Source organism: Carassius auratus, chromosome 47, assembly GCF_003368295.1.
Source record: "Carassius auratus strain Wakin chromosome 47, ASM336829v1, whole genome shotgun sequence".
NCBI classification, from domain to species: Eukaryota; Metazoa; Chordata; class Actinopteri; order Cypriniformes; family Cyprinidae; genus Carassius; species Carassius auratus.
The window spans coordinates 5,058,624-5,076,122 of record NC_039289.1 but is presented as its reverse complement, the minus strand read 5'-3'; the positions used below and the strand labels follow the sequence as shown (position 1 = coordinate 5,076,122).

Below are 17,499 nucleotides of genomic sequence, written 5' to 3'. Positions count from 1 at the left end.
AATCTATCATAATAAATAAAATCGAATTAAATAAAGTGTTTATTAATGAAAAAAACTCACTGACTTCATTTACAGCTATAAAAAAAAATACCAAAAAAAAAAAAAAATTTAATTAAATAAAAAAATCCACTACTGTTAATGTTGTAAATAAAAATAAAAAGCAATTAAGTTGATCAAAATCTTTATCATACTGTTGTACTATTGTTATCATTATAAATATTAATAAGGTATTAAAATGTATAAATAAAAATAATTAAAATATATCAAAAATAATAATAAATAATATATTAAAGTGTTATTTTATTTAGTTTATAAATAAAATAAAAATCATTCAAATGTATAATTAAAAAAAAATAATATATATATATATATATATATATATATATATATATATATATATATATATATATATATATATATATATATATATATATATATATATAATATTTAATTAACTTAAAAAAAAAACTACACCTTCCTGTTTCACTATTGCTATCATTATAAATAAAAAATAAATAAAAACTTATAAATAAAATAAAAACTTGATTCATGAAAAATCACCCAAATCTATCTGTTTTTTTTTTGTTTATTCACAAAATTCAATGCACGGAGGAAAATGTCTATCATTATTTTTTAGCTTTAAACGGATACACCACCCCAAAATGAGAATTTTGTCATTAATCACTTACCCCCATGTCATTCCAAATTCATAAATGCTACATTTGTCTTCGGAACACAATTTAAGATATTTTGGATGAAAACCGGGAGGCTTGTGACAGTCCCATAGACTGCCAAGTAAATAACAATGTCAAAAAAAATTACTGAAATTACGAGAATACTTTTTGTACTCAAAAAAACAAAAAAGACTACATTCAACAATTCGGTTGAAGCACTGAAGGCAGATGGAGTATTCTAATGATGCTTTTCATACTTTTCTGGACCTTGACAGTGTAATTTACTTGCCAGTCTATGGGACAGTCACAAGCCTCCCGGTTTTTGTCCAAAAATATCTCAAATTGTGTTCCGAAGACGAACAAAGCTTTTACAGGTTTGGAGCAACATGGGGCTAAGTGATTAATGAGAAGATTTTCATTTTGATGTGGAGTACCCCTTTAAGTTATGAAGCGCGCGCTCACCTGAAGTCGACAGTAACAGAGCACGACAATGATACACAGGAGTATCACCGTCGCGAGAATCCCTCCGGTTATAACCACAGTTCCAGCTGTCATCCGACCTGATCTCCATGAAACTCTAGACGTGAACACACACAGACTGACTGTCAGACCATTAGTACAGGTGTCCGGGGAGCATGCCAAACGAACCCTTTTTTGAGCTCCAATACTTCGGGTGCAATGTCACAATGTCCACTAGATGGCACTGCAAAACCACAACACACACACACAAAAAAAAACATGCATAAATCTAACGTATGAAGAAGAGTCACGTTAGTTCAACAGTGGTGTCAAAAGTATTGGCATTCATTACTCAAGTAGAAGTATAGATACTAGGGTTTAAAAAGACTTTTGTAGAAGTTGAAGTATCAACTCAAGCTTTTTACTCAAGTAAAAGTGTAAAAGTACTGGTTTAAAAAACTACTTAAAGTATAAAAGTAAAAGTAATGTAAGGAAAAAAAATGCCATTAAGAACAAAAGCTTGGGCCGTGCCACAAGGGCCTATTGTGCACTACCCCACCTCCTCAAAAAAACATTTTTCTAAAGGCCATAATGACTATAATGTTATATTAAAATGTTCATATTGAAAAATTTGGGATGCACTAGGCTACCTGTTTCAGCCACATATATGCCCATTGAAAATGAACTCATTTTAGTACAATGCAAATACATTAAAGAACTAGAGATATGATGACTAGTTGCCAATAAGTATTGTTATGGTGGAAAAAGTCAAACTTCAGGTGCATGTCATCAATAACCTTGAATGGAATGTAAATGTACATCCAAGCTTAGCTGCAGGACTCTGTGAGGGCAATGGACAAGAACATTGGTGCAGGCTAAGAAACAATTACTCTTGTGTGGTTGACTATTTACAATAAACATTATAGTGCTGTCAAAATGAATGATTAATCTAAGTGATTAATCAAAAACTAAAAATGAAAAATAACTCATAATCCTGATACCTTCTTGATTGATAGCTTCTTGTATTCGGTACATACGTCTGCTATGTCCAGTGTTCGGGGGGTAATGAGTTACAAAGTTGATATAGAGCTTCACAGTCCCACCCACAGCCCGAGAGAGCTCTGGTGCCGGAAGTAAATTTCCCATTCATTTCTCCCATTCACTTTCGGAAAAATCCGTATATAAAGAGTTAAAGAGCATGTGTGAGGATAACCAGCTACGGCTGAACTCATAAGCATATAACATATTATTTCAAGTGAAAAAATTAAGACAAAATCCAAAAAAAGTCAAAGGTACAAAACTGTGTACATATTTTCATTTCGAGCGCAGGAACTACTCATCCCATAAACCACCGCGCCCCATTGAATTCGACTGAAGCCACAACTGCGAACGAGGCAACAAGCCTTTTGAGCGACATCCAAATCTGATGACGGCCGCTCACGCGAACTTTTTCCTCCAGAGAATTTTATTTTATATAGTGAATGTGTAGTAATAGCAGTTCTTTCAGTATTAATCGTGTAAATAAATAGTGTTTTATATATGTATTGTGTATTGATTTTTATTTTATCATCGTGTATTTTATATTGTGTGTGTGTGTGAAAGTGGTTAACGATAACGTCAGCAACATGGTGCAGTGCTTTATACCTGACTGCAATCACCGCTCAGTTGTCAACACTTGTCGTTGCCATTACACAAATTTTCAGTAAATGCACAAAAAGGTATGTCTAGGCTAAATATTGTTTTGACAGTGGCATTATAAAATGCTTGATATGACTCATTTCATATGGAGGCTACAGTAGCCTAGCTAAAGTGGACGATAATGCTAACTAAAGTTACCAACCTCCCTGCAAAACTCTCAATGGCAGCCAAGGAGATCATGATTGCACTGATAAGTCTACCGTGCAAAAACGCAACACAGGTTTTTATTTTATTTTATTTTTTTATTAATGCTCTTCAGTCTTCACGGACCTTCGAGGGGTTTAACCAGACGGTTACACGAGCTCCACCAATCAGATACATCACTGTGGGATTGTGGGATTGTTCAGGATTGTGGTTAATGAAGTACTTAGCCAAGACATCGCGAATAAAAGGCATTTATATCAAAACAAGGTTAGTGCCCCATGATCTTTTTACGTTTATATGAGCATATACTGTCGCTTAGTACAGCCGTAGCTGGTTTTAAGTCTACCATGTATGGTTACGTTTTTATGGCTTATACCCCAAATGTCAATGCAGAAATTGCATTGAATTTTTAGTTCCGGCACCAGCTGTGGGTGGGACTGTGATGCTCTATAGCCTAGATATCACAACATTGTCATTTGCGTCATCAATCGCAAACGATAATTTATTAAAACGTCTCACTACCCAACTACCTACAGTAGCTTAATTTGTGGAGGACGAAGAGAAAGCACCCATTTGGCAAATGAGCCAGTACTGAGAAATAAATAATAACTTTTAAGTAGGGTCCAGTGCCTTTTCGATACTTTTGAAATGGTACTGGCACCTCAACGTGCCTGAACCGATACAAAAAAAATAATAAAAAAAAATAAAAGAACTACAAAAAAAACTATGGATAACATTAAAGAACATTACAAATATTTAAAATAAATCCATAGCTTTCACCTTGGATGCTCTCATTTCCCAAGTTGTGCTTCCCTTAATCTAAGGCTAATAAATGTATTTCACAATCTGGGTCATTATTTAATACAAAAGTACACATAATGTTTCTACTGTATCTCTGTCACTCACTCTGATATTTAGTTAAGATGAGTGCTGTCTGTCACTGTCTTAAATCAGTTCTGTGAATGACTGTATGCTCATTCTTTATAAAGTAGCAACAATCTCGTTTTTAAAATACAGCACTGTGCAAAAGTCTTATGGAAAAGAAAGAATAGTGTTTTCACCCCAAAAAAGGGTTTTAAGCCAGTTATTTATATCTTTTGCTGCAATGTGTCTGTAGGACAGTAGTTTGCCATTAATTTTAATAATAATCTAGTGCGATTTTGAATGCACAAGGAGTTTGACAATGGCAAAATGTTTGGAAATGTAAACTGATATTTTATACTGACACTACAGCAAAATATATAAATAACTGGCCGAACACCATTCTTTTAAGTGAAAATACTGCCTAAGACTTTTGCACAGCAGTGTATGTACGTATGATTAAATGAAGTATATTTAAATAAGTGTAAGGAAACAGCTGTTTCGTGATTAGCGGTGACAAGCGAAAACTTTACACTAGATGAGAAACCGACTGATCGTGACCTTTTGTAAACTGTATTTATGACAAAGAACTTCACAGATACAGATATTCTAACAATCTATCGGTAAACACACACCTTGTGTCCTCTGTCTCTGTTTGAGCTCGCGCTGCTCCACCGCGGTCGGCGGATTGAAGAGCGCGCTGAAAGACGGGAGGAGACCGGACTGACGCCGGTTTCATTTGAAATTTAAGCGGACTGACTCTGAGGCGATCGGATACCGGTTCCAACCTACTTTTAAGAAATATATTGTTTGATAAACGAATCCAAAACTGTCTATGCCCTTGCTGGAGTGTGATGTGATTTGTGTCACGTGCAGGTGTGATGGATCGCGTATAGACCAATAGGGTGTCAGAATGGTATATGTTTATACTTCTCATCCAACCACAATCAAATTCACTCCATCCTGATGGCGCGATTTATCTGGATAGGTTTTTTTTCTTTCTCTCTCTCTGAACGATAACAATCCGGAATGAAATAGCAGTAACGAAGCTATTTTTTAAAATGTAAGGAGTAGAAAGTACAGATACTTGCGTGAAAATGTAAGGAGTAGAAGTAAAAAGTCGGCTGAAAAATAATTACTCAAGTAAAGTATAGATACCCCAAATTTCTACTTAAGTACAGTAACGAAGTATTTGTACTTCGTTACTTGACACCTCTGGACAGATGCGTCGTCAGTGTTCATCTAGTTTGATTCAGCACGTGCTGACAGAGGAAGTGTCGGGTCAAGCTGCCCTGCCCGATTGAGTTTGACCAGCACTGCAGATCTGATTAAGAAGAAGCACTGATGAAATGCAATCATCCAGTCTGAGGAGAGAAATGAAGCCTCACAGAGAACTGACAAACAGAGAGACACACACACCTGCTTTATATTAATTGCTTTTAATGTCCTTCATTTCTACACCACTTTGGATAAAAGCACCTATGAATTAATGTAAAACAAGATCTTTCCAGTAAAAAAGTTTTAGCTGCCTAATGCAAAAAAGCACAAGCTAAGTTGATGCTGGGGTTGGGAACTAAATCCAGCACAGAACATGCCTAGAAGACCAACATGTGATGCATCTTTTAGCAACTCCACTCACACACACGAACCGGAGCAGACGGGATGCAGACTGGACGCTGACACATGCCTCTGTATTCAGACCCACCTGAGATGATACTAAACTATTAATGAGCACTTTATGAATTATTATACGCTGCTTTACAGGAATCTATAAAGTGCTTAAAATGAAATGTAGCTTGACAGTTTAGTAGTGCAATTAATCTGGAAAAGTCACGGATGAATGTTAAAAAACGTTGGCAGAAAAGCTGCAGTTTGTGTCATTTTTCATATTAGTAATCTGAAATATGAAAGATAATATAAAAGTTTTTTTTTTTTTATAAGGATGGGTATACATTTTTTATATCAAGTGAAAAGTGCCAGCATATGAATTCTCTCCAGAATTACGCTTCGAGATGCAAGTACGTGGTGCTGTTTCCCAGAATGCAATGAGCACAACTCAATGCAATAATATACACTGCAATATTATTTAATGGAAAAATAAAGATTTTACTAATATATATATTTTTAATCAGATTTAAAGCAAAATCCCAAATAAAAAATACATAAAAATTAAAAATGAAATAAAATGACATTTAAAAACATCCTCCAATTAAATTCTATAAATAAATAATCTCCTGTCTAAATCTTATTCAGTGCTGTCAAAAATCTCTCAAAGATTCAGTTCTGTTCATCATTGTTAACCTTCATGTTGTTTCAAACCTGTTAGACTTTCCTTCTTCAGTGGAGGACAAAAGGAGATATTTTGAAGAATGTTCATGCTGCTCTTTTCCATGTAATAAAAGTACATATATTGACAAATTGTCAAATTTCAAAAAGAACAAGAAACAAAAAAAACTCAACTAAATACTCAGCAACTAAAATGCTGTTACTTCACAAGCATGTGGATGGATATTTCTTGTCATTAGTTTTCAAGAACATTTTTAAATATAACCAACTGCTGCTCATATTTACCACTGCTATGCAAAATTCTAAAGTCAAAATCCAGTCATTTCAATGGCAATCCAAGCGATTGGGAATTTCACTCAAGAGCGACACATTTCCCCAAGCAAATTTCACAGCAGGTTCAAGCTTTTCAAGCAAATTTGCCACGCTAACCAACAGAAAGCTGCTTGCTTTGAAAGCATCTTAAATGGTACTTTGTGAATCACTGCATTATTGACAATAAAATAAAATATAAACAATTAGAGGAAAACAAACTAAATGAAAAGTTGAAGCACTAAAATTATAACTGAAAATAAATAAATAAAATGAAATAAATTCACTTAAAATGAAATCAGTAAGAATTCAACTAAAATCTAAATAAAGACAAAAAATAACTTGGAATTAAATGACAGATAAGTAAAATTGGTAATAAATAATAATAATAATAATAATAATAATAATAATAAACTGAACTGAAACTAAAATAAAAATAGAGAAATTCTAAATAACAGTATGTAAAAAATACAAATAACAAATAAAAAACAAAATATTTAATGATTAAAAATTAAACAAAAATTTAAATATATACTTTATATATTTTATATATATATACATATATAATATAAAAATATCTACTAACTTAAAATATAAATAAAAAACTATAGTAGACTAAAATAAATAATACTAAAACAAAAATAATACATAATATTAAATGAAAAACAAAGTAAACTAAAATTAGAAATGTTGTCTTGGAAGCTAACTGAAATAGTCGAGTCTAAGCACTAAAATTACTTAATAACTGGAATTCAACTAAAACAATTAAAACTGAAATGTAAAAAATTTAAATAGTAATATAAAACCAAGTTGAAATGTAATAAATAGAAATGATGGGGGAAAAACACATTACAAAATTCAATGACTTAAATTAAATTAAAACGAGAACTACAAATACAGAAACTGGGAAAAACATATAAGGCAAATAAGTAAAAGTGGAAATAAGAAATAGTAATAACTGAAAAATAAAACGAAACTAAAACTAAATAGTACACACACACACACACACATATATATATATATATATTTATATATATATATATATATATATATATATATATATATATATATATATATAATGGATATTTATATATTATACAAAAATAAAAAATATGATTAAAAATGAAGCTAAAATGAAAACTGAAAATATAAAATAAATACTTATTTACAATGTAAATAAATTAAACTAAAAATTAAATAAATAATAAATGAACCCTAAGCAGTAAAATTGGCTGTATTTTATTAACTAAATAACTGAATAAAAAAAAAAAACATAAAAGCTTATTCAAAATATTAATAAAAACTATAGCTAGTATATTAAAGTTGTACATAAATAATAATAAAATAACACTGTTCAAATTTACAGATAAGCTACATCCAATAAATGTATGTTTTTTCCTCCAATCGTCTTTTGATTTACGACTATGTATCTCTCGGTTCACTATGCCGACATGGAGCTAAATGAGATTCCCAGACTAAGAAGAAATGAAATTAAAGAATGTAACCCTGTTACCATCATTTCCAGCAGGCTATGCACCTCTGCAAATGTACATGTGTATGTGAAACAATGGAATCACTATTAGAGAGCTTAAACTCAATGGTCTATGATAAAGACATCTGGATTATCTTGTGCATGGACACATCGCACATCTGCTCAGTTCTGCATGACAGTTGTGGCATGTTTAAATGCACTTCTAATGTAATAATCTGTATTCTGTTCTTCCACTCAGATCCATGTTCAACAGTCAGAACACATACTGTATTAGCCCATACATCCTCCACAATCCCATCATGCCTCTGCTTGTAGCCTGAGGGCTCATGGGCCAGCGACTGCAGGATTTATAGAGGTTTTAAATGCCATTCCAAGGTCAATCCCAACTGTATTAGAGAGCAGCTTCAAACTATGACCTCTTATTCAGCATTTTATAATGGGCAGTGCTCTTTAGAAGCGGATTTCATTTCACACACCAACAAACCAAACATCAACATAATATGCATTGAGATTTGATTTATGCATTCATATTTTTCATTTTTTATTTAATCACAGCACATTCATTTAATCATGAATCAACTATATAATGATTAAACATATGTAGTTATAAAGACAAATACATTTTTTAAATGTCACATTTGGCCAATTTGTCACAGGTTGTGTATATTTATGTAAAATTTGATATTACGCTAAATATAAGGTGGAAAATGTATTTTTATTTGTAAAAATTACTGTATCAAACCCACATTTGTGTGGTTTCATCCCTGCATGATAAAAACTTAAGAAATAATTGATATGTGTGTTTTGTTGTTAATAACAAAAATTTTCATTTTCAAATAGATTTATATATATATATATATATATATATATATATATATATATATATATATATATATATATATATATATATATTAGTATTATTATATATATTATATAACTGAACCAATCTATAAAATTGCATTAACATTATATAATAAAAATGTCTTTATATAAATCTAATATACAAATAAGAATAATATTAAAACTCGATTTATTATTCATATTTATATTTTAACCATTAATAATAATTATAGATTATTCAAATTAATAATAATAATAATAATAATAATAATAATAAAAACTAAACTAAACTAAACCGATCAATAAAACTGTGGAATTTTGGTCTATTTGATAACATTGTAACAAATTTACAGACTGTATATTAATATTATAAAAAATAATAATACAATATTATTATAACATGATAATACTTTAATCTATAATTTTCAACAAAATTATATATATATTTATATTTCAATAATGAATCATTATTATAATTATTTGAATGACTAACAATTAAGAATAATATTAATTATATATATATATATATATATATATATATATATATATATATATATATATATATATATATATATATATATATATATATATATGAAAAAATACACACTGCTGCAAATGAAGAAAATAGTACATTTTACTGACAATACTGTCCTAAAATATCTTAAAGTTAGTCATTTGGTGGTATAATCTCTGGCTCTCCACATTAGTTGTTGGCTGGCTCTGCTCTGAACTGGCTTTAATTCATTTCTACTACAGAGGGCTGGGAAGCAGCTCACTGCATTAACCAATTTCCAGCCCCTGGGGCCCATAAACCAGCTGTTTGATGCCAGAGCAATGACCTTCTGAAGACTGATATCTTGTTACAACACTTGTAACTCAGAGAACAGAATACAAATCCCTCACTTTCTTAGTAACATATAACAATTATTATTATATTTTAAATAAGTAAAAAAAAAAAGTTGTGTTCAGATGTTGAGTTAGACAACCTCTGGAAAGGTTCTTATTCCTCTGGTTCTCCTCACAGAATGCATTTGCATTTTGCTGGGCCTCGAAGCCCAGATGCAATCAGCATCTGTTAGAAAATGTCTCCTCTGAGATTAGTGCAAAGAGGGATGTACATTCATGTAAATTATGTGACATGTAATCGTAAAACAAAATAGCACAGAGATCTACATAGGGAGGAAACCCAACTTCTTTCCATCCGAGATGATCCAGGTATAACATTTCTATCAGATTTCGGTTAAATTTAGGTTTAGGGTTTGAGTTAAGTTTAAGGAGGGGGTTAGATGTATGAACAACATTCCAATCAACCATCACTTTCACCTAAAAGGTACTATCAGACCTTTTCATTTCCTAATGGCTGTTGAAAAATAAGTTAACTTTGTATTCTATTTTTGACAAATGTGCCTATCCACCTTATTTTTAACATAAAAGCTGGTTTGTGGATATTTGTAACTTGAATGGTCTTCCAGTCTTATTCGCTTTAAGGTTGCCAGGTCTACGTAATAAAACCAGTTCAACTACTTCCCAAAACTATACGGCTAAAACTAGCCTAATTATGTTCTGGGTGGAATTGGCTCAAAATTCCTCAAACATCAGTGATTCGCTTCACCTACGGACTTAAAAAACTACCCCGTCAACCTTAGATATGTATACACCTCATTAGCAACTGTTTCTATGGGCCGCTATACAAAAGCCGTCTGCCATATTGGAAGGGTCAACTTCAAACCAATTCACCAATTACCAAAATAATCAATGAATATTTAAAGATGCCACAATCCTTACATATCTATGGTTACGCCCCCTCTCGCAATTTCACCTGTGAAAGGTTATCCCATTCCTTTGGGAATATAAAGGGGTCATATTTCAAGTTTTCCTTTCTCTTTGGAGTGTTACAAGCTCATAAAGAAAAGTCTGTAAAGTTGCAAACACTTAAGTCTCAATCCCTAAGAAATATTCTTTATAAAAGTTAAGACTTGTCCACACCCCACTAAAACGCCTTGTTTGGACACGCCCCCACATGTCTACATCACAATGTGGGAAGATTTGCAAAATGCATAACGTTTCGTCGTGAAAGCAAAAATACTTTGTTTGGTCTTCCAAAAAAAAGGACACGAATAGAAATCAGTGATTAAGTCGTATTTACAACACTGTTCCAGAACAATTCAACCCAAATATTCAGATGATCCTGGGAGGGTAGACTGCAATGCTCTGTCAGTGGTGCGAATCACAGTCTGTAAGTATGTTTTTATATGTAAAGGATTTGCTATTGATGATTCAAACGTGATTTTTGAGCAACAGTTCTCAATTCCAGACCTCGCGCGTATGTTTACGCGACGCGATGCAATGCAATATGTAAAAACATATTATAGGTCATTATAATCCGTAATTATGTCCCCACTCGATGCAACAAATGGCTCGTTTGTAATGGGTTTTATTGGTTTTGTCTCGTCGCGCCAGTGTTCTGACTGGGACACGTATCACCGTATGGCAAGGGATGTAACATTTCCATCACACCCTTGAGGCATTCGGCCAATCACAAAGCACTGGATAGCTGGCCAATCAGAGCACACCTTGTGTGTTTCAGCATGGCGAAACAATAATGTACAGCATGTGGAAAATAATGTGTTTTTTAACCTTAAACCACATAAACACATTTCATTACAGCAAATACACAAAATAATGTATTTTTTTTTTTAGAAACATCATATGACCCCTTTAAATCACGGTGGGTTTTAACAGATATCGGCTGGGCCGGGTTTGTGGCATCTTCGAATATTTATTGATTATTATGATAAGTGATCTCAAGTTGAGCATTGCAAGTAAAACTGTGGACTTGGCAACACTGATTCCCTTTCAGATGCTCTTTGCTGTACAAAACAGCTCTTGATATTGCAAACTGGTATTTCGTATCATTTAATATTAGTATATTGTCGTAATTATTACCTATTGCCATAGTTACCTGCTTGAGAACGTTTTTTATTCGGGAAATATCTTTTAAATACATAAATATACACACAATCTCACCACATTCTCCAACGTGATGTAAAAAATTATAATAATAATAATAACAACCACATAACCTTTATTAAATAGCAGATTCATGACTAAATGTGACTGTTTTGTATAATAATATCTAACTTCTAGCTCTAGAGTTTAGAATAACAAACATTGAATGCATTACATTTGGACTTTTTTAACAATGTAAAAATAACATAGATGTGTACAAAAATCAATATGGTCATCATTACAATACCACATTTGGATAAGGAAATGAATCGGTTTTAGATCCCTCCAAGTCTAATTTTCTAGAACAACACAGATGAAGAGCATGTGAAAAGAGGAATCCAGTCGTACCTTCAGTGAACGTCTGTATGTTTGGAGAGAGATCTGAAGACGAGCGCTCGATCACACCATCTCTCACCCGGTTATTTCCACAAAATGGGGCTAAAAACTTGTTCTCCACACCTGGATTCTGTCAGGATGTCCCAGGATTGCTGTAATGCCCACGCAAAAACAGAAATACGTTGGCGAAAGGAGGAGTTATCTGTCACTCCCTGCGCGCGGAGAGACTGGAGGAGACGCGCGCGCGCTCAGATGAAGCGTCAGAAGATGAATACTTTACTCTAAAGGTCAGAGACTATCATACGTCAGGCAGAGAAGACCTGTGGACGTTTTTTACTAAAGTTTCACTGAAACAGTTTCACTAAGCATAATATAAACAAGAATATATTTTTAGATTCTAAGCAATTGCAGCTCGGAGTGTCATCACGGCAATAGCGCTATTATTAAGTACTAATTGTGAATTATATACATTTTGTATAATAATTCTATAAACAAATCATTAATATCGAATAATTATCGGACAAAAAAAATCGTTAGTATGTTTGTATATTTCTTCTCAGCCAATCAAAGAAGCCGAGTAGGCTTCAAAGCACGGTAATGGATTCACGTAGCTAATGGAATGGAGCGAAAGCGAGTTCTTGTCCACACTCAAAAGCGTTCCTTTATCACTCCAGCTCTAAATCCGCTCCGTTTCTTCAACAGGCACGGACTGGTATCACTTCATGATTGTAATTATATTTTTTTTGTATCGCAAACATATTTGACTATTTAATGTTATTCATCTAACGTTAGTTATTTACCTATAGCAGCTAAAGATCGAAATTAAAAAAAAGTTTAAAAGTAAAAAAAAGACTTAAAATTATGATGTAATTTTGTCTTAGAAGATTAAAATTCATTTAAATATATTCATTTATGTATGTATGTATATATATATATATATATATATATATATATATATATATATATATATATGATAAATAATAACTACAATTAGTAAGTCCATACATAGACTCTTTCCCAAAGAGTACCACAGAAAAGCCTGGGGACAGAACAACAGGTCTCTATGGTAACCAGTTGCATCTTGGCAGGGAAAAGGTCTGTGGGTCAGTTAACCAGGGTAATATGATTTGCCATGCAGCAGTGTGCTTTAATCCGATCCCTATCAGAGCTCCCTTCCATCTTGCATTTGCACCAAGACTCTCCTAATGGCATAAATCACTGAGCCTTCTCCAAATTCTCTCAAAGTTTATCAGTGAAGAGCATTCAAGCTTCAAAAAGGACAAAGGAATCATAAAAACAACCTATTTTGTGAGGCTAATGGCACAGAAATGATTGTATTGATGCTCCATAGTGGCAAAATGTCGAGTTATGATGTGAAATGAAAATTCCTTATGTAATTTGTATGTTCTGTCACATGAGCATTGCTTTAACAAACAAGTGTCACCACAAAAAAATGACTCACTGCCTTGTTTTGCTTATCGAGTTCATCTTCCATAGTTTCATTATTGGAGCTGGCAGAGGTTAGCGAAAGATATTAGAATTCATCAGCTGTGGCAAAGCATATTATAAGCTTGAAGAAACAGAAAGAGGAAAGGCCTAGACTACGTTTTGACTGCGTGTGATTTGATTTTATGGCTCATTTTTAATCAAAATAGTGAGAAAATACTGACATGCATTACATTTCATAACACTAAAGAGTTAATAGAAATGCAATCAACCTACTTAAGAATGTGACTTGTTTCTTTGATTGAGAATTATTTAAAATAGCTGAAAGTATTGCCAAACTTTGACACCGAAGGAGGATCCCAAACCATATTTTGTGTCCTTATAACTTAAAGTCATAATTATGCCATCAAATATAGAAATTATGACATGCTAACTCCTATTCATGAAGTTAAAAGTCAAAATTATGGCACAAGTTGAAATTTTGAGATACTCAAATTTTTGATACAATATAATAATGATGGTTATAGTCAATTATGAGAAAAAAAAAGTTCAATTCATGACAGGTCATAATTATGATATGTCAAAAGCTGAAAAAAGTTAATTACAATATAAGTTATAATGATGTAAGTCGAAATGATGGCATTCTAATTAGATAAAAAGTTATATCTATATATATATGTATGTATGTAATAGCCGAAATTGAGATACTAAGTCAAAATTATTAGATAAAAATGTGGAATTATGACAGCCATTAACATATGAGATAAAAAGTCAATTAAGGGATAAGTCATAATTATTTTAAAATCTATATAATGACATGCTAGTGATAATTATGACAAGTCAGTTAATGACAAAAATATGACATTCATTTGACAATTCAAAATTTTGAGATAAAAAGTTATAATTATAAAAATTATAAATATATTGTATATCATTATTTATAATTATCAAAATTCAATTGTGAGATAAAAATAAGTCAGTTGAGACATACCAAGTTGTTTTTTGAGAAAAAGTTACAAAATGATCATGACAATTTGAAATTGAGATTCTACCTCAACATTGAGATAAAAAGTTTAGTCATATTTTTGAGATGAATGTCTATTGTAACTCCAAAAATTGTCATCATTATGACTTCTCAAATTCTTAAATCAGCTTATTGCCATAGATTTTCCATGCCATAAAGACTTGTCAATTATAATTTACCAAAGCATGATTTCTTTAATTATGTGACGAAAATTGACTAATTGCAACATAAAAAGTCAACATTTTCTTTCCTTTTTGTGTTAGAAAGGGGCTTCCATACTCAGAAGAAAAACAAGTTTCTTCAATTTAATTTTGTTAGCTTAGCGTCCAATGCTAATTTGATTTCTTCAACATTAAGCTTTCTTTTCTCCCTCCCTAAATGAGGTAATATTTTTTGCTTCCCCAGCTCCCAGCTGGTCTTGTTAAGAGACCAGGCATCTTCAGGGCCTTGAAGAAAGCTCATTAAGATGCCATTACCAGTAATTGGACTAAACAAGGAAGATTCAGAAACAGCGGAGCGCTGCCAACCTTTACCCTTTCCTTGGCTCCGCTGTTTTTGTGTCATGTTATGGATGCACTTGGTTACACAACATCCTCTTTGAGTAATTTAATATTTCAACATGCTCAGTGGAGCAAAGGATCCTCCCACGTTGAATGTTGGGTCAAACTAAATATTCCAAAAAGTGGAAAACCAGTGGGCGGAATTGATTGAAGGTACATAAAAGAAAAAAAGCAGGGGTTAAGCACTTTAGCACTATACATTCAAATACATAAAAATAAAGAACAATGCGCTACTGGAGATATATTGCGCTAAAAAAGAATAAGAGATGTATCTGCTTTGACGTGTCACTGCTTTTCTTATATATCATTTGATTTACTTTTAGGAAGTTGCAGCCAAAGAAACGAAAGAACAAAAGTTACTGAAGATGACAAGAGTACAAAACACGTAGCGCTTCTGGACTGTCCGGCTCTGTGACTGGAGCGCCAGTGTAGGATGTTGGCCCGGGCAGACAGGTGCGCAGCTGGTCTCAGAGCTATCTGAGATATGTGGTGCTGGAACGGACTGTTTGGACCCGCTCCCAGATGCACTGGACTGCTGAACAATTGCATCATGGAGTGGGAGAGCTGGGGCTGGACTGGAATAACGGGTACACCTGGAAAAACTAGGAAAACTCAACAGTGAAGCGAATCATGTCATCAATGCAACTACTGTAGATATGACAACATTTTTTTAAGACATTAGGATGTTTGGTATTGTGGCAGTGTTGATGTCCTGTACCTGGATAGCTGGAGTTGATCAGGGTGGGGTAAGGAGGAGTGTAAGGGCTGGTGTATGTGGTTAAGACGACTTTGGTTTAGCTGGAGAAGCACACACCTGCAGGTCACTTACTGCTTGGACAGGTGGAGGAGCAGACAAGCTCTCTGTCTATGTGAAAAAAAACATTAAAAAAATAATGTGGCTATGTAGATCAGTTAATGTGCTTTAAAAATGAGCTAATAAGATGAGAAATTACCCCCCCCCCCCCCCCCCCAAAAAAAGAGGTCAAACAATCAAATTAGTTAGAGTTGTGCTGGTCAGATTACGCTAACAAACAGCAATGTTTTTAAAGTACCACAGTAACACACTTTTAGGTTAATCAACATGCAACAGGCTTAAAGTCGTCTCTGCGTTTTAGCAAGTATTTTAACAGATATTTTATTTTATCTCTGTAATTAATTATATTAATATTTGATAATAAATTTAAGCTAGTATTTTAAAATAATAATGACACTTTAGCTACTCTGGAAAAAAAATAATATAAAAAAAGTAGCAATATAGATAAATTGTATTATATTTAGTAAAATAATTTTGAAGGGTTTGGGTTAATCAAATGGCTTAATTATAGTTATTATATAGTATTTAAGCACAATTTTACACATAGATAATTGTATTTATTTATTTATTTTCTGTTTATCAAGGAAAATTTTTTTTTTAAATTTACAAACAATTTTTTTTACCTTAAATCTTAATATTATATAATAAAAATGTATGTCTTCTAAATTAATTTTTTTTAATAAATATTTTACACATTTTAACCATTAATAAAGTATTTCAGCAAGTATTTTAACATCAAAAATGACACTTTAGCTTTAAAAGAAACGGCAATTGCTTTGCTAGATTCTGTGATTTCATCCTGCAAACAGCTGAAAATCAATATCACATATCTCTTGTAGAAACTTGCCTTTTCCAATGAACCCTTCTTTTGAATGATTAAGCAAATGAACCTCTGCGGAGAGACTAATTAACATTCTCATCTAATCACCGCACACTTAAGATCAACTGCCTCCCAAAGGTCTCAGCGGGAGAACGGGGATGTAATGCGGAAAAAAATACGTCATGAGATTAAATCTCCAGACGCACAGCACCTCAAGTCATTCTGAGCAATGACGGTGTGCTAAACGCTGTGAGGAATGAAAGTCTGAATCCTGGAGCTTTATTGATGAGCACTGGAATCAGATTATACCTCAGGCTTTACCTGTCAAATATATCTGACGCTCAAAAGCTCTCATGTCATCATGCCTATTGTGGACGAGACGCATTCCTTACTTTCGATCCGTCTTCGGTCATGATGTCATGTTGAAGCTTCATCTTATCTGTCTTGTCCTCTACTGTCCATCCCTGATCCCATTCACTGCAGCATAATAGGACTTCAGCCTGCAGAGCTTCAGATGGATTAACCTTTCCACTCTGAAAGGAAATATATATTAAAGAAATTAATTCAAAATATGTTTTAAATAGATGTAATACGACTCACTTTAGCTGCAGTTTTGATGTCAGGAACATTTATTTATACACTCAAGGGGAGGAAGGTCAAGGATTGAGTCCACAGTTATGGAGAAGTTAGTTTCAGAGCTGGAAACCTGGAATGAACCAACTAGAGT

The 17,499-nt window shown here is 32.8% G+C and overlaps 1 protein-coding gene and 1 long non-coding RNA gene across 2 annotated transcripts in view; both read right to left on the bottom strand.

Moving 5' to 3' along the window:
• LOC113064872 (protein FAM163A-like) overlaps positions 1 to 12,354 on the bottom strand; it is a 14,305-nt gene extending 1,951 nt beyond the window's left edge. Inside the window, exons 1-2 of the mRNA XM_026235848.1 lie at positions 12,121 to 12,354; positions 1,137 to 1,251 (exon numbers count right to left, since the gene is read on the bottom strand). Coding sequence (XP_026091633.1) covers positions 1,137 to 1,229 — 93 coding nt within the window. The 5' untranslated portion in view covers positions 1,230 to 1,251; positions 12,121 to 12,354. The remainder of the gene's footprint in view (positions 1 to 1,136; positions 1,252 to 12,120) is intronic.
• Positions 12,355 to 15,056: 2,702 nt separating this feature from the next.
• LOC113064602 (uncharacterized) lies at positions 15,057 to 17,298 on the bottom strand. Its single transcript, XR_003278851.1, has 3 exons — positions 17,165 to 17,298; positions 15,857 to 16,003; positions 15,057 to 15,740 (listed from the first exon to the last, which is right to left on the bottom strand). It is a non-coding gene; the product is annotated as an uncharacterized LOC113064602 (long non-coding RNA).
• Positions 17,299 to 17,499: the final 201 nt, after the last annotated feature.